General features: G+C 36.0%; 1 protein-coding gene across 3 annotated transcripts in view; it reads right to left on the reverse strand.

The window, feature by feature from the left end:
- Window positions 1–12,397, reverse strand: part of rasa1a (RAS p21 protein activator (GTPase activating protein) 1a) — a 47,831-nt gene extending 35,434 nt beyond the window's left edge. Inside the window, exon 1 of one of the 3 annotated variants that reach the window (XM_051109282.1) lies at window positions 10,953–12,397. In XM_051109282.1, coding sequence (XP_050965239.1) covers window positions 10,953–11,323 — 371 coding nt within the window. In that variant the 5' untranslated portion in view covers window positions 11,324–12,397. Of the gene's footprint in view, window positions 1–4,735; window positions 5,117–10,952 lie in introns of those variants that run through there. The other 2 variants (XM_051109284.1, XM_051109283.1) reach the window with 2 other exon arrangements.
- Between the last annotated feature and the right edge of the window lie 14,196 nt (window positions 12,398–26,593).

Here is a 26,593-nt window from a genome sequence, read left to right on the forward strand (position 1 = left end):
GGTGAAAGTCTCATATCCGCTTATGTGAGTTAAGACAACATAATGATCTACACTGATGATGCTCACTCGATACAAAGACTGACAGTCCTTTTGGTTTGGCTCTTGGATGTCTGTTAAGGACAAAAAGCGATTTAAAGGCTGGCACAAACCTAGTTGACTTCAAAGCTACAAAAGCCAACGATGGGACCAAAAAGCTACACTTGAACACAACGCACAGACTAAGACGTGCGTTCTGCGCCTGCGAGAGAGGAATTAGCTGTTTATATCAGCAGCTTTCAACAGTAAATATTTGTCATTTAAAAGGAGAAAACAAGGATATGCAAAATATACGCAGATATACAAAATGTAAACAAAGCAGCACTTTCTTACCATTTTAAATATTAGTTAAGTTGATAACTTTATTCACTTTAAGCAGCTCATGCTGTTATGAAATTATTCACATACTCGAAAGGTAAGATCACGTAACATTAGAACAGTCTTATTAATTTAGAAATTTAAAAAAGTCTTAATTTACTTACTCGTTTTCATAACTTTTGCTTTAATTCTCGGCTTGGTGTGTCCCGGCGAAAGATGAAATTTTGAATATTAACTAATTTTTACTGAGCTAAATTGACACTTTAAATAGACATTATACAAAACACTAAAGTACTTCTAAAAGAAGGAAATTTAAATATATCATTTACTGTATTTATTCAATTTAACAGTATTATAGAGCCAATTTGTCTCAAAAGAATGGCTATATTGAAAATGCATACAGAAACACAAAGTCCATTAGGTCAGGGGTTTTCAATGGGTCCGTAAAATTAAGGAAAAAATATAAATTCCACTTTATATTTTCTGGATTCTGTTTAATTGTGAAATTACATTTTAGTAAGAAAAAGAGAATGTCTAATCAGTTGAAATCTAAAACAGCATTTACCTGTAATCTACAATTTTTACAACAGTTTAACAAAAATTACATTTTATAGCTCAATGAAATCAGTTTTATTTTTGATTAAAAATTGAGTTTTATTTGCCTCATATTCTGTGTTTTCCATTTGAATTGTTAATTTCAATAGTGTAATAAAATTGCTATAAAAACATGTATAATCAATACAATTCATAAAACATACAATATATCATGAAGAAATACAATAATAGCGACCCTATTACTGTTACAATTGTAATAAATTAAACGATTTTTACTGATTTTCTTTTCTTTTTTTCTGGAAATTTTTGTTGTTTTGTTTTAATTTTTCTGGATTTTATTCAATACACATTAATTATCAAAATATGCAGTATATGAAGACTTCATAATTTAACAGCAGTCTTTTTGTGGTATAATAATCACAGATGCTTGTCCATACCTTGATGAAAATCAGATTTTTATGTATGACTGAATTTAACAATTCCATCCATACTTTCCACATCTTAGAAATCATAACACCCTAAATGTGTGTACTTAAGATGTGAAATATTAAATAAAATTAAAAATATGCAATACATAATACATTTACATTGACCAAATTTCACAATATTACTATTTTGTTTTGCTTTTTAAATACTGATTTTTAAGAAGTTTTTAACAGCAAAAAAAAAAAAAAAAAGAGAAAGCATGTAGTTTTGTAAAACTTTCTCAGAAAAGTTTCTCAGATACGCCATCAGCTCAGGTTCTAAATTTGATGACAGCTAATCCATCACAGCTAAAATGTGACAGCTTGCATTTGAATATCAACATCAGATCTGCAGAATAAATGTGACCCTGGGCCACAAAACCAGTCGTAAGTAGCACGGGTATATTTGTAGCAATAGCCAACAATACATTGTATGTGTCAAAATTATGATGCCAAAAATTATTAGTATATTGAGTTCCATAAGGATATTTTATAAATTTCCTACTGTAAATATATCAAAACTTAATTTTTGATTAGTAATTTGTCATTTGGACAACTTTAAAGGCGATTTTCTAAATATTTTCCATTATTTCCTTTCTTAGATTGCAGATTTTCAAAAAGTTGTATCTCAACCAAATATTGTCACACTTATGACTAGTTTTGTGGTCAGGATCATAAATATGTCTTACTATTTTTAGATGCGGTCTGCAAACTAAAACACAGTGTCATTTAGAGTATTTTGCTTAACAATTGTGGTATAAACACAACTTATAAGCACAAATAAAAGCAACCAAGAGCAGGAATCAACGAGAACTTGCACTTTACCTTTAACATCTCAAAATTGTTAGACTCTAGTGCAATAACCTGCCCATTATTCAGCACAGGCCAAAAGTCAAGTGCCCCCAAATTGTGCATCTTCAACACACACTCTGATCTCGAGAGATCTGCGGCTTCACATTTTGCATTTGAGATGACTGAAGCAAGTAGATATCAAGCATGACTGCGAAAGGCTGTTGCCTCAAACCCGATTCATGCAAAAGCAGAAGAACAGGAAGTGTGCTGAGGTGGACAGGTGACACTTTCTCAATAGCACTCAAACCACTCAGGCGCCTTGACACTCACTGCCCGTTTTGTGCCTCGCTGTAATGGAAATCAACTGATATATGCAGCACAGCGTACAAAAATAAAAGATTACAACCACAGACAGCAGCACGTCATCAGCAACTTCATTCACAGCCTTGACAGAACGGAGCTCTGAACCATAAATAGAACTGAGGACTATGCACTAGTTCACCGTATGCTCGATAGCCCACAGACAGGACAGTACAATGACACTTCACAAGAAAAGTGGTACTTCACACGTAAACTGAAAACTCATTTGACTGCAAAATGAGCCCAATAAGAGAGAGTGTTTCAGCAGTCAGGCACTTAAACATCACTGTGCTGCACAAATCTCTCAGCACTTGAATATGTTATGATTTCCAGACAATGATTGTATTTTTAGATCCATACTAGGGTTTTGAATTATTCACTAAAAATTCCATGAAAAGATGCTGACAAGATACCAGGGAAGAAGGACAATCTTTCTCCTGGAAGCTTCATCTTCATAGCTAGCTCACTGAAAACAGGACATGACCTTTTTGAGGTTATTATGTGCCAGCTATCAGGAAAGGAGTTGGACCTCTCAATTTACAACACTTCATCTCGGAGGAAGCGAGGGCAGAGCGGGCTTGTTAAGACTTGATTGAGGGGTCGTATTCGCTCTCTTAAGTAGTTTCAACTCATCCGTCTCTCTTGATGGGTCTCGACTGCCTCAAAAACACCTCTAAAGATGTCACGACAGCACTCATCAGCATGACGGAGTAATGAAACTGCACAGCTTTACGTTAGCAGTGCCCTTCCACGATGCTGTCAGCTGTCATGAGCCCATCTCTCATTCTGCACACGACACTAAAAGACCTGATGATCTCCATCTGAACACCAGAAAAAATTACTGTTGTGACAACTACATATTGAATAATCCACTTTGCCCTTAAACGGTTTGAAACATTCACAATGAAGAAAAACACATAATTAATTCATCAACTCTTCGTACAGGCACTATGTAACCATGCTCAAGTACAAATTCATGCATTTAACATCTGTCCACCTGAGACAATCACTTTTAATTAAAAAAAAAAAAACACAAAAAAACAAGATACTGTATTAGCATTTAGTCACTAAACGCATTGTTTATGCAACAAAAATTATAACAGAAACATAAATGTATAAAAATTTAAATATATAACATTATGTTAAAATGCAACAGAAATATTGTAGCCAAACAATAAATCTAGGGCTGAGCTAGGGCTAAAAAAATAAATAAATAAATAAATCTCTACAGTTTTTAGGTAAATTTCAATATATATCACAGTATTAGTTTAGGGGTGTGTTTTTTTTCCGCAATCAAATGATTAGATTAAAAATGTAATTATTTTCATTTATAGACATAAATAATACAAAAACAAAACAAAACAAAACAAACAAAAACAGTAAATAAATAGCTATTTACTTCACTAGATATTTTTATACCTATATAATATACATACCCACACAATATATATGCATATGTGTGTGTGTGTGTATGTATATATATATATAAAATATATATATACACACATATACACAAACACTGTACACATGCATAGGTAAAAATATATACATTGCATACAGTATATATATATATATATATATATATCATGTATACAATGTATATACATGTATACAATGTGTATATATATATATGCATATATATATAGACACTATATATGTATATATATTACGTGTGTGTGTATATATATACACACACAGACACAATCACTGTATACATGCATTTGTATATATGAATTATAGACACACACACACACACTGTATATATGCATATGTATTATATATCATGTATACATTGTATAATGTATATATAGCGTGTGAATGTGCATATCATGCATATGCATATCATATACACATTATAATGCTATGCAAAGACCCTTCCATGAACATTTTTCAAGTGGTAATGAAACAAAGTGTTTCATCTTGAATCAGTGTGTTTAACTGATTTGGTGAAACAGACAGTTTTAATTGATTCATAAAAATAGAGAGAGATGATATCAAAACATCTTAATTTAATGCTAAATGTACAATAAATTATAAGAGATTTCTTCTTCTTTGTTATTGTTATTAATATTTTTTTTAATATTATTAATAACATTTTTCAAAGTCAGAACAGAACAGACTCGACAAAGAGGGCAAAACCGAAAATTAAGTTCTTCACTTCATGTTCTGCAAGTCTGAGCTCCTAACGGCAGAGCTTGTGTCCCACTTACGCTGAATTCATCCTCTGCTGCATCCTGGGCTGTTCGGCTGGCTCTTACTCATTCACAAAGTAATCCCGCTCAGCTGCCGAGTTGCCGGGGTCTGTCTCCTCTGTCTCTCCAGACAAACCTCCCATTTGGTCGTCGCCATGTCCCAGAGAACCTGCTGTTTGAGTGCGCCCACCACACAGCTCTTTAAGTCACTGAGCAGAAACTCAAGTGGAGGTGGGGCTCCACCTCACATATGGTCTTAGCTGATGTCCAAAAGTGAAATATTCCAAGTTGATTATCACTCCATGGAGGGAACGCTTTAACTAAGAGATACTGGAGAATGAAGATTTGCCTTGTCTGCCTTTGATGTCCTTTCTCTGTGAAGGCAGTCACTCAAATACTGCAAAGTATGAAACGGCTCAGCAAAAGAGAGCAGGCAGGACGGGAAGGGAGGGGACAAATGGGATGCGAGACGCTAAAAGCAGTGGCAGGACACAACTTGACTACCCTCATGTTGTTGGTTATGTGTGTAAATAATGGTAATGGAGTTCAAGTATTTCATTAAGTGGCATTTATGAATCCCACACCATTCAAATTTACACTTGCGCTTTCCTTTCTCTGCAAACGTGCAAACTCGGCAGGTCGGAACATCAGTAACCCGCTGGTTTGCTCAACGACCAACCATTATACAAAGTGGCTGGACTAGCGATGTAATTTTTCTGAAGTTTCCACAACGGAAAAAAGGTGGAGATGAACGGGGTCTGGGAGCAGCTGCCAAACAGCTTTGTTTTTCTTCACACATGATGGAGTGTCACAGCTTGTTAGAGTCAGCACACGGGGACTGTCCTCCAGCATACAGATGGATGACTAAAGAGCCCATCTTCAGCGAGCAGTTACTGTGCGGCAGGAGCCGAAACGGGGTCATGCAAAGGATGGATTATACATCCTCAAAGAGCTGACCCACGAATCTGCTGCTAGTTGAAAAGAGTCTGCATGTTTTTAAAAGGAACCAAAGTTACAGCTGTTTGAAAGTAAATTTACTTGCGTTTTTAAACTCGAAATTTTTTCCTAGACCTTTTACAGTAAAATGGGGAAAAACATCATATCAGCTTGGCCTACCTGACCTACATTCCTCTCAGGAGAAATCAATAGATGTTCAGAAACAGCCAGGGAATGATCTTAAACGTGCAACACTTGAATAAATCATGGTGCTCAGATATTTTAAAGTGCAGGTCATATAGGTTTTCGAATAACATCTCTTTTGCGGTCAACAGTCTGCAAATTTGTTAATCAAAAAACGTGCATGATAAATAAAGACATTGTCTCTCAAAAGAATCGACTCAGATTCACCCTAACGAGTCATTATATTTTCGAATCTTCTGCCTGTTACCGATACACGTCACAGGTAACATATTAGCATAATTCCCAACTGCCCTCAAAATACAAACACTCTGAACTGCCTACTGCCTACACTTCCACTAGTTAGCGTGTTTACATCATGTCGAGAAGACGCTGTGTTCTGCGCTGTGAAAGCAAGTTCGTTTTGTTTTCATTGCCAAAAGATTATGCTGTCACAAATCAGTGGTAAATTTTTTTTTTTTCACGATACCACTGCAATATAATTCCAAACTTTCGTTGTGTGCTCGTCATTTTACTGAGGACTGCTTCTCTAATCTTGGAGAGTTCAACGGTATTCGCTAAATGCTTGTCCATGAAAGATAAGTCTGTATCTTCATTATTTGGACCAACAGACATCTCCGAGCCACAACCTATTTGATATGTGTACATTTTCAATTGAGTGTTCAAAATGACAAGTTTATGTGCTAATATGTGATGTATACCTAGTGCAGCTTTAGGTCTACAGGTAAAGTATGATATTATTGTCTTACTGAAATAGTTCTGATAATTCACTGTGAACCCAGTATTTTCTAAGAATGTGTCGATTAATGTAGACTGTCGTTGTTCTAATTACTTGGTTTAATAACTAAGAATGTAGGCATATTTTGGTTTAAAAACTGTATTGTTTCATCAGTTAGTCATGTTAGCACTCGGCTAACATATCCACCATTATTGTTTTGTGAAGTGTTTACAGTTTAGCAGATAAAATTTAGCTGTGGGCATGATTCGCTTGCATAAGTGTTAAACAAAATGATTTTTATGCCATTATTTTATGAACGGATTGGAGCACTATATTATTGTTTTTATGTAAAGGTGCATGCTTTGTCAATGGTAGCGCTCGCTAACTTAAATACTCCTCTCTGTACCATATCACAACAGACTTGGCCAGCTGACCAATCAGAGCGGAGTATGCTTATGGAGGGAGGGGTTTACAGACCTTAACCTCAGAACTGCTTCGAACGAATCGCTTCGAAATAATTGACAAATGACTCTAATATTAAGCGCATATTCTTAGAAAATCCCAATGTTTTCTGACCTTAGATGCATTTAAACCTATTGTAGGGGACTCCAATACAATATTAGGACACTTAAAAAAAAAAAAAAAAACAACATATGACCTGTTGTTTAAAACACACATTAAGGAGTTGATTAAAATTAAATGCAGATGATTTTTTAAGACCAATTTGAGATGAGGTTTAAAACAATCCTTGTCAACTAAAACTGCTGCTGTAACTAAACACATAAGGTCATGAACGCCGTCAAAAACAATGAATTAGAGAAGCTGTTCAAGGCTATTTAAAAACAAAACAACAACAAACAAAAAAAAAAAGAGGAAAGACTTTTCTACCACTTAAGCCTCTTGACTGTGTCAAGCACAGTGACCAGCAGTTTCTGCAGTTCTGCTGTGCCACTTGGCATTCCAAAGTCCCTGTATGTCTCAAAAAAAAAAGCAACTAACAAGGATAGATGCTCAATTAGCCCTCAACGGAGAGTGAGTTTGTTGAACAATTGCTTTGCGGACACAACATGCACCGCTGTTGATCTCCATATCAAACTCTCTCTCTTTCCAGCTCTTGAGGGAAACCGTTTATGACTAAATCCTTTCTAATCTTTGTGGAAACGAAATCAACCTGCTCTTTCTCCACAGTGCTGTTTGTTTGCATTCAAGGCCCGGTGCTACAGAGAAGAACTGCCCCGCTCTTCACATGCTCTGCTTTTTGTCTTTGTTAAACAGTAGAAAGCATCTGTGAAATATTTATTCCGCTGCTGGCATCATTGTTTATGAATGAAGTGCACAGCAGAGAGGCGTCAACGATCGTGGCTGTCTTCTGAGCACTAACTTTAGTCACACATTCTGACACGCAGGACTGCATCCAACCGGAGAATGTGCACCACACTGTGCTGCCATTCAACCTACTACTGTGAGAAAACACTGAAACAACTGCCTCAGTTTAGAAGAAATATGAAAGTGGATCTGGAAATGATGAAATCAAGAGAATATGTGACTATACACGTTATGCAAGTTCAGCACTGCCTTCACAAGAAGTAGGATCTGGTGTCAGAATATACACTAAAAATAAAACAAGCGTGCAAGTTGACAACATCACCTACATCGCATGGGACACTGGTGCGTTTCCTCTTCACTGCAAAGGTGTTGCAAGGTCTAGAGCCATAAGCCAATGCAGGCTTCTATTATGTCACAGCCTAAGCCATTCTGAGCAGATAAGGGCTAAAATGTGAATAATACCTCATCGTGGCGGAAATTCAGCAGTCGCTGAGCGCATGCGGTAATATAAGCTTATGGAGCACCTCTAGTTCAGTGTTGGTGCATCAGAAAGCAACGCTGCCCAGCCTTATAGGCAGTCGAGTCTGTCAGAGTCAATCATCTAGAAGCTCTGAGAAAACTTTCGTCGTAATTGGGTCACCAGTCTACGGCAACAGTGTCTCTCAAAAGCTAACAACTGAATGAAGCAGAGCGTCAGTGCACAAGTCAGTCGTCGAACTTTTGTTTTCTCTTTCTCTCTCTCTAAAAAAAAAAAAAAAAAAAACATCTGAAAAGACCATCTATGATACTGAAAGCCAAAAGGAATCACCCCCACACTTTCTGTAACAACACTCAGCACTTTCAAAGAAACCACTGACAACCAACAGGAAATTAAATCCTAACTACCACTGCGAAATGATTCACAATTTTGCTTTAAAGATGTTTGCTGTCATAAAACATAGGCAGGTCTCTTATTAAAACCATCATGCTTTGGTCTGATCAATGAAAGAATGTTTTTTTGTTTTTTTTTTACTGTAAAATATTGAACACAGACATTAATGTTTGTATTTTTGACGAGCTGAAACAACTGTGCACAATTAACTGAAAACTAAAAACGGTATTTATAATTGGTTAAATGTACGTTACTTTAAATATGCATGCGCAATATCAAACTTCAGGCCTGATTATCAACCTGCTCTTGAGCAACCAAAGATATGAGAGCCACAATAAATTACGCATTATCATTTAGCTTATCGTGATATAGTCTGTCACCACCCTGACATTCTTCATTAGATTCAGCCACTGATCTTGTCACCAATATGATAATGGAAGCAGTCGCAATCATTTATCAGTAACTGCAGTTTCACAATGTGTGTAGAAGGTAGGTCTAGATATACATTTTGAAGGCATTCAAAATACCGTATTATTGCAATGCATAGGTCAAAACTATACTCTACAATTATAGAGTATAAATACAATACAATGAAAAAAACTAGACATGCGACTGTATTTCTCATTAAGGAAAGCAGTAAAGTTATATGGCTAGCCCATAATGAAATGGCACAACTTCAGAATACATAACCTCACATTTTGCAATATGAGGAAGCAAAATATATCATGTTTCACAAAAGAGACTTGATAAAAGTGCCTGTTAAATGTAAATATGCATACCAACAGTTACGTTTGGTATTTATAGAGAATGCTTGTCAATGGTCTGTCACAAAACCTAGTAAGCTGTGTATCTTTACTGTCAAAAATGTAACAGAAAAGTAAAAATGCTACCATAAAAACTTAATACCTTGTTAAATGCAAGTTACTCAGTTACACAGTAAAATTGTAACTCTAAAATATATTTTAAAATGAGATGTGTGTTTTTGTTAAAGTAAAAACTGAAATATGAATTATGAAAGATTATGCTACACAAAATAGTTTGCTATATATTTTTCAAGGTCAATAATCTTAAAATTGAGTAAAAAACATGAATTTCTTATTTTGATATCAGTTACACTACTTTTTATCTTTTTTAAAAGTCACTTCTGCTCACCAAGGCTGCATTTATTTAATCCAAAGCACAGTAAAAACAATACTTTTGCTATTGAAAAGAACTGTTTTCTATCTGAATATATTTTAAAACGTAATTTATTCATGTGATTTTAAAGCTGAATTTTTAGCATCATTAGCATCATCACATGATCCTTCATAAATCATTTAAATATTCTGATTTGCTGCTCAAAAATATTTATTATTATTGTTAAAAACAGCAGAGTAGAATTTTTTTTTCAGGTTTTTGAATAGTCTTTGAATAGAAAGTTCAAAAGAACAGCATTTATCTAAAAATAGAAACATTTTGTAACCTTAAAAATGTTTTTATCATCAATTTAATGCAACCTTAATAAATAAAAGTATTGATTTCTATAATTTATTTTCCAAAAAACAAGAAAAATTGAATGGTATAGTGTATAATGTTACAAAAGCTTTTTATTTCCAATAAAAGCTGATCTTTTGATCTTTCTATTTATCAAAGAAATTTTAAATATGCATAACAATAATAATAAATGTTTCTTAAACAGCAAATCAGCATATTAGAATGATTCTGAAGGATCATGTGACACTGAAGACTGCAGTAATGATGCTAAAAACGTAGCTTTGATCACAGGAATAAATTACATTTAAAATATATTCAAATAGAAATCAGTTATAGTAAAAATATTTCACAATATTACTGCATTTGCTGTATTTTTGGATGAAATAAATAAGTTGTCATAGCTTATATCAACTGTTATTACACACAGTCATCTAGACATATAGAGCCAATAATGTCACATCTTAATGTGCAACTTAGTACTGTATTTTACTTTTTTTTTTTTTTTTTTTTTTTGCATTAAATTTCTGACCACAGCTGCCAGTTGGAAGGAAAAAACAGTAAAAGAATACATTTTTGGGAATCAACCCTATAGAGCTAGATAGCTAACTACTTTTTGACCTTTAAGATGATCACAACAGGTCATGTCTGAAGTGCTCTCCCATCATGAATTACTAACATAAATGATACATGTGTGCGAGATAAATCCTTACTGGTTGGTGGGCGGCGCTGAGAGGGGGAAAACAACCTCCTCTTCCTCATATTCTGGCCCATCCTGTTGATCACTTTCATCCACGCTCCCTTGCGCCCCGATTCCAGACGACGCAGGGGGCAGCGGTAAAGGTGGGAAGACCGTGGGCCCGTCGGTGGGCGACATCCGGCTGCTGCCCGGCTCATCCGAGGAGGGGGACTCGCAACCGGCAGCAGCAGCTCTCCCCGTGAGATCCTCTCCTCCGGCACTCGGGTAGATCATCATGTCAGGATCCGTCACCCGTGCTCTCGCGGGTTTGCTGTAAAGAGGAAAGTGGGTCGAGTCGGGGCCTCTGCTGCCGTCCGATCCCCTGTCCTCGCCCCTTACCTCCATGCAGAATTCAAGAAGACAGCCTGAGCTTCTTCTCCAAGTCTGTTAAAGCTTCTTCTGCTTCCAGTCTTTTAAAGCGACGAGAGAAAGTTTCCTGGAGAACAGAGGAGAGGAGCACACACTCACTCACTCTCTCACACATACACTCTCTCACACACACACACACACACGCAGCTCAGCGGCTAACACATGAGTTTAAGTCTTCATTGTTTCCTGAGTTTCACAAAGAGAAGAAGGGCTGTTCTGAAATAGTGCAGGGTAAATATCCGAGTAGAGGAGAGGATGGTGTATCGAGGCCCTGGTTCGGTCTGGTGTCAGTTGTGGGCTTTTATTGTCAGTCTTTCGGGGTTGTTATTTTGTTTGCAGTGAGTTCAGAAAACGCGCCGATGTGCTACTTTGGACGCTTCGCAGAAAACCGCAGATATCCGACACGCTCGTCCTCACTCGATTCCGCTCAAAGAGTGCGTTAAAGTGATTTCTTTAGCCGTAAATTGTCTTTTCTTCTCGAGATTGCTGGACTGCTGGAACATTTGCCACAGCTGCTCCCAGTCCCACTCCTCTCCCTGCGCGTCCCCGCTCATGCGCAGACCAGGCTAGCTGATCGTCGAACCGACGCGTTCACATCAGTGAGCTCGACAATCGACGGAGCGCAATCTAAGAGGAGAAATGAAAGTACGCGATTTCCTCATATTCAAAACACTCCGCCTCACATTTGATACCGCAGCATAATGATTTATGGACATCAATAGTTTGTCCTTTCAGCCTAAGCTAATATAGACTATAGGCGCCTTTGTGCTTATAAACTAGTTGTTGTTTTGGGAAATTATAGCGCAGCTGAGTCATGGTTTCTGCACTATGTGTGTGTGTGTGTGTGTTCAGATACTTTTTGGAGTGACTGTAACTATTAATATGACAATTCCAGCCCCTGTCTGTCATACACAAATCATTTCTGGGTAATATTTTGTATTATTTAAAAAAATCAGAAGAATAAAACAGCATTGATTTCTTTTGTGTCTGCCTTAATATTTACACTGTATAAATTGTATATATGTATATGTATGTGCCTCCTAAAATTGAGTCGAAAGGGGATTAATTGTTCCCATAGCATCTTGACTGACAAATAAAAAAATGCAATTTAATTTTGTTGTTGTTGTTGTTGTTATTTTGCTATTTTTACTATTCAAGTATGAATCAAATAAAGAGTTTTTAAAGGATTATTTCACAGATATTGTACTCACTCCTTGTCATCCAAGATGTTCATGTCTTTCTTTGGTCGTAAAGAAATTAAATTATGTTTTCTGAGGAAAACCTTTCAGGATTTCTCTCTATGAAACAGACTTTCTATGGTGCCCCCAAATTTGAACTTCCAAAATGCATTTTAAATGCAGCTTCAAAGGGCACTAAACGATCCCAGCCGAGGAATAAGGGTCTTATCTAGCAAAATGGTCGGTTATTTTCTAAAAACAAACAAACAAACAAACAAAAAAAAAATACAATTTATATACTTTTTAACCTCAAACGCTGTCTTGTCTAGTTATGTGTAAACTGTTTTTTCCCAGTCATGACAGTTAGGGTACATCTAAAAACTCCCGTCTCATTTTCTCCTCCAACTTCAAAATCATCCTTCATCGCTGTTTTACCTTTTTTGTAAAGGGTGTTTGATCTTCTTTGTAAATTCTGGGTTGGTACTTCTGTAGTGATTTTCGAAGTGAGATGGAAGTTTTTAGACGTACCCTAACTGATCGTGACCGGAAAAAACCGAGTTCACACCATGGGCGCCATTTTTAGGGGGGCTAAATTTTGCGATCGCCTCAGTCCCCTTTAAATTTTATGAGAAAATTGCTGCAAACTTCAGTCGGCTCCTCCTGTCTTTCAGCGTTCTTCTTTTTCAGTCCGCAGACCGGCGCTTAGCGAGAAACAGAGGACAAAGTGTGTGTTTATCAATAGACCATCACACCACAGCTGTTTCCTCCAGTGAAAATGAATCACATATGAACGCAAACTTTATAAAACGATCATGTTTCCATTTGGGGGCACCATAGAAGTCCATTACATGAAGAAAATGTTTTTCTCAAAAAACATAAATTCTTTACAACTAAAGAAAGGGGGTGAGTACATTATCTGTACATTTTTGTTCTGGAAGTGGACTAATCCTTTAAGTCATTTTATATTTCAATTTAAAATATTTATTTTATGTTATATCGTTCTATTATTTAAAGAGGTACTATTATGCTTTTTCACTTTTTGAATTTTAGTCAGTGTGTGGTGTGTATCTTTGGGCATAAAAAAGATCTACAAAGTTACAAATCTCAAAGTCCACTCCAAAGGAAGATATATCATTTAAAAAAATCTCTTTTCAAGAACTGCAAGGAAGGGCTCCTTTGGACTACAGCCTTTGTTTTCCTGCATGCAATTATTTAATTAAATTAAATCCCGCCTAAGGTAATTCGAATTGTTGGGCAGTGGGTAGGGATGAGGTAGGGTATTAGCCAAAATTCAACGAAGAGCCGCTTCAACGAGCCGCTGTGCGGCGGGTATAAACACAAGCATTGACTAGAGCGGCCGCTTCAGATCAGTACCGGGGGTCGAAACACATCCCGAAGCCGCGATCTATTCCGGTTGCCACGTCAGAGCCGTAACGCGCCACAGGCGTGTGCAGTGTGTGGTCAGAGATTTATTCATCATACAGTGTAGATAGCCTCATTTATAACGCAAGTGTTTTTTTAAAATGCATAAACTTGCACTAGAATAGGCTAGGCTGATTAGTGATGATGTTCTTTGATAATCTTAGGCTGCATTTAGCCTTATGCTGTTCGCCAATCACAACGCAGTGGGACAGCTAACTAATCATAACACATGGCCTTCATTAAACCCGGAACTAATCGAGCCATTAGTGCCAGACTGGGAGAAAGGTATAGTAATAATGTAAATTATGTGAAAAATAATACGTTTTTTGAACCACCAAGCATATGAGCATGTTCTAGTACACCTAAAATCAAGACTTTGAAAAAGAGCATAATAGGACCCCTTTAACTACATTTTTACAATGTGAATTAATATAAATGTTTATGAATTCATCAGTTTAAAAAGTTATTAATTTATTTCCATTTGTATGTTTAAATTGTTAAATTGACAACATATTTATTTAAATTTTAGACCTACATAAGTGAACTGGTGTTTATTGACCTTAGAAGTTAAGACCATTATTTTACAGCTGTGCTTGAGAAGAGCCAGAGATGTTGCTGTATGTAAGTAATCAGGCAATAATCTGATGTAGCCATGGGAACTAAGGGTTTGCAGATGCGTCTGTGTTCATTGTTCCTCATCTACAGTCAAAACATATCTGCCTCCAGTGCTGAGGACACTATATAAAGCTCAATGACATTTCTCAAATGTCAAAGTAGGCGACCAAACATTTGCCTCTGTCATGTTGATATGAACACAGACTGTGAATTGCTGTGTCCATCTCTGTAAAGTTTCATATATGAAATTATTTGCACCCTCAAGCACATATTATGCACTCTTGTAAAATGGATTTTAAAAAAGAAGTTAAACGTGAAGAATTTATGTTTTCTGAGGAAAACATTTCAGGATTTCTCTCCGTATAGTGGGCTTCAATGGTCCCCCCGAGTTTGAACTTTCAAAATGCAGTTTAAATGCAGCTTCAAATGGCTCCAAACAATCCTAGCCAAGGAAGAAGGGCCTTATCTAGTGAAACGATTGGTTATTTTTTTATTTATTTTTTAAAAAAAAAAAGACAATTTATATACTTTTACTTTTTTTACTTATATACTTTTTTTTTTTTTTTTTAAACACTGGGTCGGCACTACTGCCACGATGTAGCGTGATTCTGAAGTTGGGGGAGAAAATGAGATGGGAGTTTTTCGACATAACCTAATTGTCTTGAACAGGAACACACAGAGTTCACACACAGCACAGAGAACACGCAGAGCTAGACAAGACGAGGATTTGAGGTTAAAAAGTATATAAATTGTCAATTATTTTTAGAAAATAACCAATCGTTTCGCTAGGTAAGACCTTAATTCCTTGGCTGGGATCATTTAGAGTCCATTTTATTTTATTTATTTATTTATTTTTTAAAAAGTAATTTATTTATGTGATGGTAAAAGCTGAATTTTCAGCAGCCATTACTCCAAAGTTTAATCACATGATCCTTTAGAAATCATTCTAATATGCTGATTTGCTGCTCAAGAATATTAATATTATTATTGTTTTATTTTTTATTTTTGAACATTCAAGAATGTTAATATTTTTGTGGAAAATATGATACTTTTTTTCAGGATTCTTTGAAACATATCCTTCAGGAATTCACAAAATTGGTTATGGATTTATCATAATTTGGAACCAACAACATTATAGAATCTTAATGGCATAAATCGCATAATAATGCAATCAAATAATAATCAAAATAAGATATTTTATAGATGAATTTAGAATTTCAGTGCATCCATTACAATATTGTCACTTCTTCAGGATTTTTTATCGGATCTCATTAGGACCCTTTAAGATTATTACTAAATTATAAAAAAACAAAACAAAAAAAAACAATAAAAAAACGGTAAATTTGTAATGCTTTTTCCCCCCTAGGCAGTCAGAACACTGTAACATACTTTCAGGAAACTGTGCAAGATAATAACCCTCTCACACATTCTGTAATAATTCATTCCTTTGTGCTCAAAGTAGGAGTGAGGCCGTGTTGTCTCAGTGGTGTGATTGGGCCCGCGCTGCGGGAAGCCAGCTTGTGTTGTGTGGATGATTTGTAGAGAAGAGGGATGGCTCTTTGTCCTGCTGCACAGGCTGCTGCTGCCATGGCGCCTGCCAGACCCATGATAATGAGATTCAAAGCAGGGTGCAGCTAATCGTCCATCTTACAGTGTTAGCCAAGTGGAGGAGCACGAGCACCTGCTGATGACTACTAGCCCCTCACTTTGTCATTATGGACATCTTTCTGTGTGTGTGTGTGTGTGTGCATGTGGCACTACTGAAGCCACTTGCTACATAAGGAGGTATAGGACAATCTGAGATGGATAGTTTAAGAATCTAGATATTTTTGCTGAAAGTAGATCATTGGAACCTTTTGCACCACAATTGCTATCTTAGTGTGAAGAACATTTTAATAACCTAAAGAATCACTATAAAGAACCTTTTGTGCAACTGAAAAGTTCCATGGATGTTAAAGTTTCTTTGTGTATAGAACTGTACACAAATAACCTTTATGTTAAGAGTGTATATGAGACCCTAGACCACAAAACCAGTCATAATGGTCCATTTTTATGAAAATGAGCTTTATACATCAGCTGAATAAATAAGGTTTCCACTGATGTATGATTTGTTAGGATAGGACAATATTTGGCCGAAATACGACTATTTGAAAAATAGTGCAAAAGAAAAAAATTCTAAATATTGAGAAAATTGCCTTTAAAGTTGTCCAAATTAAGTTCTTAGCAAAGCATACTACTAAACAAAGTTTTATATATTTTTGGTAGGAAATTTACTAAATATCTTCATGGAAGATGATCTTTACTTAATATACTAATGATTTTTGGCATAAAATAAAATTGATCATTTTGACCCATACAATGTATTGTTGGGTATTGCTACAAATATACCTGTGCTACTTAAGACTGGTTTTGTGGTCCAGCGTCACATATTCTTTTAACACAATGTTCCATTGTCTGTGCCTTTATAGATAAATTGAATAATGTCCTTAAAAGTGCAATATATACGTTTTCGCCGCTACAAGGAGCATATTCAAAACAAACAACAAACAAAGGCATAGTTTGATGATGCCGTGATTGAGTGTGAAATCATGGGAGTTGTTGTTTTCATCCCCACAGCCAATGCAATCCAACGGGACTCGAGCAGAAATCAGACTTATTAAGGTCACTGTAGTATGAAGCAGGGTGGGGCTGAAAGTTGTGGAAGCGAAAGGAGAACGCCTGGAGTGATTGCTAATGAAGGACGAGCACGATACACAGCTTGAAAACAGCGGAGCTTTTATTATGCCTCAGTCGACCGGTTCTGCTTCTTCCGGTAACGTGTTTGTAGGGATTATCAGCAGTTTTATCATTTACATTTGAGTGCATTAAAAGTTCTGTTATAATGCTGCTCTGTGTGTTCGTCACCCGCCTAATAAAATGCATAACATATTAAAGTGTCTTTGGGGTTTCCATGTTTTCTACAAAATAAAACCGGAAAATTGAGAGTGTATAACGTCAATGGCAGGGAACGCAATGACATGGCCAGTTACACTAGTTAAAATTGCTTATTTCTCAGGATTTGAACAATCTTTGAAACATTTGGGATAATGTAAGTACATAAGTGAGCTGTTCTGGTGGTTTTTGGATATTTTAATCAAAAAATCGTACATATTGTGCCTTTCCAACGTGAACTTTCCACCTAAACGTATAAAATCACTACAGTTAGGTCAAAATGTCAGCAAATCTTTCTCTACATTAGTATAAAACTTTAAAACAGCCTTAGTGTTATAAAAAGTCTAGGTCAGGAAGTGTCTGTAGGGAATTTAAGCATTATCACTCTCTTCTTGAAAGTCTTGAAGGCGAAAAATGTCCAAAAGCAGTCAGTGCCCTTAAAAATAAATGATGTGAATTTTATATTTATAAAATGAGGGAAATCCATGAATGTTTAAGCAGTCTTCTAGTCAACTCAGAGCACTGGAGGATGTGCTCTCATACACACAGACGAAACATTCTGGTTATGGGTAAATTAAGGTCAGCTCATTGACAGTGAAGTCTCATCATTATCCTGCATTTCTGCCAGCATGATCTTAAAACCATGATCAGAAGCAGATTTATATATATATAAAAATGATTACTTACCCTCATGTCATTCCAAACCTGTTATACCTTCGTTCATCTTCAGAAAAATATCTTAATTTGTGTTCCGAAGCTGAACAAAGGTCTTATGGGTTTGGAATGACACAAGGGTGAGTAATTAATGACAGAATTTTCACTTTTAGGTGAACTATCCCTTTAATGTTAAAAACGTCCACAAGTAGTAAATAATATGTGTGTATATATATATATATATATATATATATATATATGTATTTTAATATTAAAAAAAAAAAACTTTCATGAAGTATGTATAAACAACATTGTTTGTGCAAACGTTTTGAGAAGGTTATTAAAGACCAGATCACTATTTGTTCAATTTTGCCAGAACGTTATACCGTAGTTCTGAGAATGTTCCCTGCTAGCTGGGTTTCTGCTATTAACCTGTTAAATCACTTCCTTGCCATTGATTCAGCACCCACAGAACACATATACTATATACTCTGTTTTCTTCTTCTTTTTTTAATTGGGCATTTGAAACTACAGTCCCCCTATTAGTATGTCTCAGTCCTCCCATTCTTGTCTTTGAATTGCATGTGCTACAAAATATATGGACTATCCACACCACACTTCTCAGAGTTCCCCTGAGGCACTCAGAGAAGCAAACAGGCACACATGATGCTTTGCTGCTGGGACACCTAAGGCTACACATAGCATGGTGTACGTCTTTTATATTGTCCTGCAATTAGATTTTTGGTCGCTGTTAAATTGGCTTCATGAAATATTTACAACGCACACAGAGAGATCTCTAAAGCGTGTCTGTACAACAACATGACCAGTGTATAAAATAATTAAAGCAACAACACTGGCCTCTAAAATGAAAAATATATAAAATCGACATGATTCAATTGACTTTAAAGCCACTGTATCATACTGATTAACTACAACAGTGATGTGCATTTAATTATCACCTATTATCACCTATTTTGTTTCACTCTGAACAAAGACACCAACAGATTTCACAAAAACAGCTTATTTGTTTCCGAGAAAAAAAGAAAGACGTAGAATGAGATATGTGTGATAATCTAATTTATTGCCATATTGAGCACATAACGTCTAATTTACATGGTGTTCAGGAATCATTACACCAAATAGAGCTTTGTCACACTAAATGACACATGTAAGCATGGCTGATTGGGCTATTTTGGGAGAAATCATTTTTAAAGTGTGACAGTAATTCAGAGGTGTGGTTATAAACAAGGTTTTTCTCGTTTAAAAATGACAGCCACATGCTGCAGCACTATTAATTAAACAATATACTGTGACTTATATTTTGTTTACGAATAGGCTATACTGTTTGTTGCTAGCAATCACTTTTCCCAGCCCTGTCTGTGTCTTGTTGCAACGTAATTCAATTTCTTGTGACTATAACTATAACAAAAGCCTTACACACATAGCCTAATCTTGCACACACACACTAAAGGAGTTTTGTCACTTTGAGAAATGCGTTTTATGGCACTGCGCCTACAGCGGAGCAGCTTTAATGTAATTTACAGATGATTTTATCCCAGCATTGCACAAGCAGCTCACCTCTATTCCCGACTGACAAGAACATTCAGTGAGCCTGCGTGAGTCGTTGTCTCTGGGAACCTTTTCCTCTTAAACTTTACTAGGCTGAAATATCAATAACAAGACAGACTGAAAGGCTCTCGGACGACAGGCTTCTGAAAAATAATGCCAGCTGAATGACATCATCAGAGCATGAGAGCTCTACAGTCAACATAAATTCAAAATGGAATATTTATTTATTTACTTTAATGGACGTTCCTGGTTTTATTGTGCATGATTTTCTCAAGTAAAAGATATATATCTTTGTTTTTCTTTTCTTAAAGGGATAGTTCACCCAAAAATGAAACTTCTGTCATTAATTTCTCACTCTCATGTTGTTCCAAACCTGTAAGACCTTCGATCTTCAGAACACAAATTTAAGATATTTCTGATGAAATCCAAAAGCTTTCTGACCCTGCATAGACAGCAACGCAATTGCCACGTTCAGGGCCTAAAAAGGTAGTAGGGACATACTAAAATAGTCCTTTGTAAACGTGTCTGAAAATTTTGACAAAGAAGATGACTTGCGATTTTTTGCCCAGCCTTTATTTAAACCAGAATATACAGATGATGAACAAAGAGATGCTATACACCGGCTCCTGCTGTCTATGCAAGATCAGAAAGCTCTCGGATTTCATCTAAAATATCTTAATTTGTGTTCTAAAGATGAATAAAGGTCTTACAGGTTTGGAACGACAAGAAATAGAGTAATTAATGACAGAATATTCATCTTTACGTTAAAGTAATAGCACAATAGCTTAAACTATTATAACCATTTTAAATGAGAGAATAAGCACATCATGTCAAAATCAATTCATAGTTTAATTTCACTTGAATGTGTACATTTCTAAAAACCTAAAAGACAAAGTCCAGATTGGTTATGAATGAATTTTTGAACTTACGATTTGCATAAACCATATGTCATGTCCTGTTGCAATCCAGCAGCATGTGCATTGATGTTTCAGTCTATATTCCCTGCTTCAGGTGAGATCCTGCGATGTAGCATGCTTAAAATCGTCATTCCACTGGTGTACATTCAAACACCTAATGAGTGATATAATGATGTATTAATATCTGCTACTTGTTAAGACACTTTGGAGCCGTGGGGATTGACAGTATAGAATCTTAATGAGATTGTGACAAGTGCTTAGGGATACTGAGCACTACTATCACCATCGTGGCCCTAAACAAAGCACTTAGTCCCAAGTTGCTGCAGAGATTTTGCAGTTGATCAGATGACAAGCATTTGTTAAATTAGCCAAAATGAATGTTATCTGCTTATGTAAACAGTGGGTCTAAACTTTGAGACCACTGAATTATTTACATTGGAAATACAGTAGTCAACATTTGAAGTAGTTAAAAAAAAAGTTCAGCAAAGTTGTCCTTAGACAAGAACAAGTATACTTTTTGGTTTTAGGGTAAATTTAATGAAATGTAATGATCCACTTCAAATGTTGACTACTATATACTAAAAGTTTTAGAATAATGAAAAATTAAAAACAAATAAAAGTTATCATGTATAATAGATATTATTATTATTATTTTTTAAATGGTGCTATTTCCAGGTCACTAATCAAATAGTACAATTTCTATCATGACAACTCTGACGATTTTAGCATGGTAATTGACTTGACAGTGTTAATGTAGTTGGTCTTGGTGGGACAGATCTGATGTGCTGCTGAATTGCTGCTGCTGCTGGTTATTGCTGTTGTTGTAGATTATTGCTGCTGCTGCTGCAAAGCAAGTGCAGGAACTTGCTACTGCCAATACATAAGCTGATACGCTGCTGTGAGTATTTAAGACATACTGCTGCTGCACAGATAGCATATATAGTAACCCGTAGCAGATATATATAGGTGGAGCTGGGGAGGATGAGGGTTTCAGAGTCCTTTTTACAATAAAATACCATTTGCACAAAATATTGGTAGGCTCTGCGACAGTGTAAGTTACTTTAAAAAAGTAATTAATTACTACTTACTGATTACATCTTCAACAGTGTAATTAGATTACTGTACACATTACTCACTCCAGAAAGTATTTAATTACTTATTACTAATTACCTTCTAAATCCTATTAACTTCGACAAGTTAATGATACAAGGACAGACATGAAACGGTTCTTTTAATTCTTTCAAATAAATAATGGATAACTACATAATGTCAGGGTTATGTTTAGTTTTTGTCCTTGTTTTCGTTGAGTTTTCAGTTGGCTTATTCCCCTGTGACCTAGTTTTCCTTTGTTTCCTGATTGTTATTCTGTTCACCTGTATATATTATTTAACTTGTTAGTTCTTTTGATGGAGGATTTAGAATAAGGTCTTGCAAAACAAGCTATTAATATGTGATTTTTAAGTAATAATAAACAGCCAATATCCCAGTAATATTCATGCGAATAACCAACTAGTGTTACGTGGGGTTTGGGTTTATTTTATTTTGTATTTGACTCATGCTGTTTGTGTCTTGCTTCCCCTGCCCTCTTGTATTCCTGCCATTGGTTGCTTAGTTCTGTGTCATGTTCTCATTGGGTCTTAGTCTTAGATTAGTCATGTGTCTTGTTTGCTCATTGGTTGGTTTGTGCCATGTGCCCCTCTTTGTTTGCTATAAGTAGCCCTCATGCAGCCATTTTTCCTTGTCATGTATTGAAGTGTATACCTGCTGTTGGTGAGTTTGTGTATCTGTGTCTCTTTCAAGTCTGTCCATGTTAAGTCAAGTCTGTTTTGTGTCAAATCTATGTTTGGATTATGTTTGCATTTTAAAATATCCTACAATTATTCACTAGTGGCCTCATTCTGGAACTCAATGTATATTCATTATATAGCATACGAAAATTCAACAGTGGTGCATAAGACTCATTAAATTGAGTGTGATTTGGATTTAGAAAGCCCAAATTAATTTATGCATGTCTGCTGAAAAGGCTTTAGGTATCACTCAGGCTTTTAGGAAATGGAAGGAAAATAGGAAGTTCAGTGACACAAACCTTGCTTTATGTGATATTAAAGGAATAACCACATCAACCACTGATGTCACATGAACTATTTTAACAATGTCCTTACTACCAAATGTGGGCCTTAAACTTGGTAGTTGCGTTGCTGTCTATGCAGGGTCAGAAAACTCTTGGATTTGATCAAAATGTCTTAATTTGTGTTAAGAAGATAAACAAAAGTCTTGCATGTTTGGAACAACATGAGGATGAGTAATTAATGACATTATTTTCATTTTTGAGTGAACTATATCCCTTTAACTGAGCTCATCATCTTTTTTTCAACCCGTCTAAACACACAACCCATCACCCTTGGTCAGTGGCGACATCAAATCCAAAATTGCATTTCTCTCTTGCTTTTAAGCACCCATGGTTTTATTCATGAGCTTCTTATGGTTGCTGTCAACTCACATTGAGTTCACAGGAAGGCAGACTGTAAATAATAGAAGTTCCCAGAAGACATCTTCTGAGCTGGCCTCCCCTTTTCCCCAATCTGCCTCATATAAAGCAAAGTCAAAACGCATTGCTGGCCATCCTTAATTTTTAGTGACATAAAAATTCCGGTGACACATCTTCTCTCCTACTTAACAAGAGAAGAAATATTTACACTGATGTTGCCAACAACTGTAGAAAGATGTAGTGATATATAAAACAGCAGTGAACTGGTTTATCATTTGTGAAATCTCCAACAACTGAGCTAACCCAAGGAGTGAGTTAAATCACGTGATGCTATCACCGGCAAGGGTGACTTTTGCAGTCGATCAACCACAGAACTTCTCCAGATGATTCAATAAAGCCACTCGCGAGAGGGCTGGATCAATATATGCTTCCATCAGATGTTTCATAGAGAGAGAGAGAGAACGCGAATGGTGCGTTTAAGTCCTTCCTCAGTGAGCCAATGTCGTATTTATAGCGTATGATTGTTACAGCAGAGCCAGACTGTGCTTTCCCCGCATTCATTTTGACCATGTGTGAAGCAATTTCCTAATCTTCTATATGTAACAAATAAGAAGGGAATGTAAGTGGTGCTTGTCTCCGCAAAACATACCATCATGATGCTAATGTGTTACCATCTTGTGAGTGCTTGCTTTTTAGCAAAAAAGAGCCCATCCCCCAAGTCTAGATGAACGTCCTGATTTTACTGAGTTAGATGTGTTTCCTGGGTCAACATATTTTGTTGACCCTGGAACAACATTTTAATCCAAAATTTTAATCTTGACCACATCCCTACACCTACACCTAAACTTACCCATGAGCCTAAACTTCACAAAAACTATGAACTGTTTTTTTCAAATCTGATTGGTTAATCACAGTGTTGTTCCAGGGTCAACAAAGATGTTGATTCAGGAACATGTTGTACTTGGTAAAATCAGGTTCTGCAAGTCTAGATGTGACTTGTATCATATCATCATTGTATCTGGCATCCTGTATTTTTTACCCATTTTATTGACTGCCGTGTACAAATTCCAATTGCAAGAACAGTAATCTTTACCCCTAGAACTGTTGCACACCAAGTCACACAATTTGCGGTGTCATTCATGTCCATAGTGTAAAGGGTGAAAGATATATGAAGAGTTCAGATGCAAAACCAGCTAAAAGCCATCTCAGTCAAAAATGAGATAATGATACTGAGTAAATGCTCCTGACGCATAGTATACGTCCGTCAAATACTTTTACTTCACACTCGCTAAATTCCAGCCTCAGCCCAATCAGAAGTAGCCATAAAGAAATGCTAATTTTAAAGAAATACGTCAGATAGAGTTATAGGCTTTTGCATCTGAACTCTTCATATACAAATGTATAATAAAAGTGTTTGTGGTTTGTTCAGATGATTAATTATGAGCAAAAAGTGATGCTTGATAGCAAATGTCACTAGTTGGAATAGGGCATTTTAATAAAGAATAGGCTATAACCAGAATAATTTCAATCTATATATTCAAAAAAAAAAAGGAATGGCATGTCAATATAATCTTACATTTGTCTGTGCCAATGGTGAGAATTTACTCAGTTTTGGTAAAAAGAGTGAAAGTGCTGTTGACAGGAAATCATGTTGAATAAAAGTGTATTGGTTCCACTTGGCCCTGCAGCATTTCTGTTGTGAACAGAGAAAAAACACCCACTCACTGCAGACTAACATTTGTGTGTCCTTTCAAATGGCTGAAAAGTGGGGTCGATCAATGAGAAATCACATTTATCATTCTTGTCCCCTCTTGAGGCTAACCGTTTGACTGAAAAACATCAATGACCAGCAGCACTTTACTGAGCTGTAACCTGTTGTAGCAAGCATTTGAACAAAATCCCTCTGATAACAAAACGGCAGAATCTGTATTTTGCTGAAGGTGGAATTTACATGTGGACATATTCGTCCTCTTCCCGTTTTTTAGAAATTAAATTGGCATAAGACATGAAAATTTGATGAACTCCCCTTGAACCACAGACTAATTCTCAGTGAAACAGCTAATGTTTTGGCCTTACATGCAATTTAAGCCTAAATGACTCATCAAAACAACACCTGTTGTAGGTCTCAGCTTTCACATTAGAGATAATGTTGATTTGCCTGCGGATCACAAGGCATGCTTTTGTCCTTACTGGCAATACATGAGCTATTTTTAGCCAACTTTACTCTGCTTGTCTAAAGCGCAGGGTGGAAAGTCTCTTTATCAATTTGAGATCTCTCAATATTTTATCTTTGTTGAATAAATAGATGATGGTCAATAGACCTTATTACTAAGTGAAAGTTTGCTTTTGTTATTTTAAGTAATTCTTACTATATATATATATATATAAATAAAATTGAGACTCAGATCTCAAGTCATGGTCTTTGGAACACAAATTAAGATATTTTTGATGAGCTTTCTGACCCTGCATAGACACCAATGCAACTACCACATTCAAGGCCCAGAAAGGTACTAAGCACATCATTAAAATAGTCATGTAATATCAATGATTCAACTGTAATTTTATGAAGCTATGAGAATACTTTGTGCACAAAGAAAACAAAAATAACTTTATTGAACAATTTCTTTTCTTCCGTGTAAGTCTTCGATGCTCATTCACATAAGTACCACGAATGCTTCACATGGACTATTTTAACAATGTCCTTACAACCTTTCTGGGCCTTGAACGTGTTAGTTGCATTACTGTCTATGCAGAGTCAGAAAGCTCTCGGATTTCATCAAAAATATCTTAATCTGTGTTCTGAAGATAAACAAAGGTCTTACAAGGTCTCTGTTTATAGCCTACGTTTAGCTTTTTACTTCTGATTATTATATTTAAGCTTCAAAATTAATAAAAGTTGTTTATTTGTGAAGACTATCATGATGAACAAAATGTGTAAGAATCATAATCACTTCTGTTGGTGTGAAAGCTTATTTTTTGCAATAATCCAAATGGGTTTTTGTCAAGGGAACCATGGCGATGCTAATTTTGAGTCGGCCTACACAAATATGTTGTCACTGCAGCACTCTAAAAATTGTTTCATATAGTCATGACAAATAATGTATGTTACTGTGAACAAGACAGTTTGGGAGTCACACCTGTTAGAAAATGCTTGTCAAACCCAAAAAACTGACTGTGTGTTGTCAACAACAAAAAACAAAATATTACGCTGAAATATACTGACTATATGTTCTGAATAGCAAAAATTGACATAATATGTTTCTCTACTTGTTTGTTGTTCTGGAAAGTAAATTAAGTTTCTTCAGTGCAGCTTCTCTGGACGGTTGGTTGCAGGAAGTATTAGTAGCTCTGATGAGGTTGAGTGTACATGACAGCTGCCCATCTGTGACTCCTGCCTGCTCAGGAGCCCTGTGAGAGTACTGCTGTCCTAGCCTGTGCAAGCCTTCTGCTCAAAGCACACACACAACCATAA

Source organism: Labeo rohita, chromosome 5 (assembly GCF_022985175.1).
Source record: "Labeo rohita strain BAU-BD-2019 chromosome 5, IGBB_LRoh.1.0, whole genome shotgun sequence".
NCBI classification, from domain to species: Eukaryota; Metazoa; Chordata; class Actinopteri; order Cypriniformes; family Cyprinidae; genus Labeo; species Labeo rohita.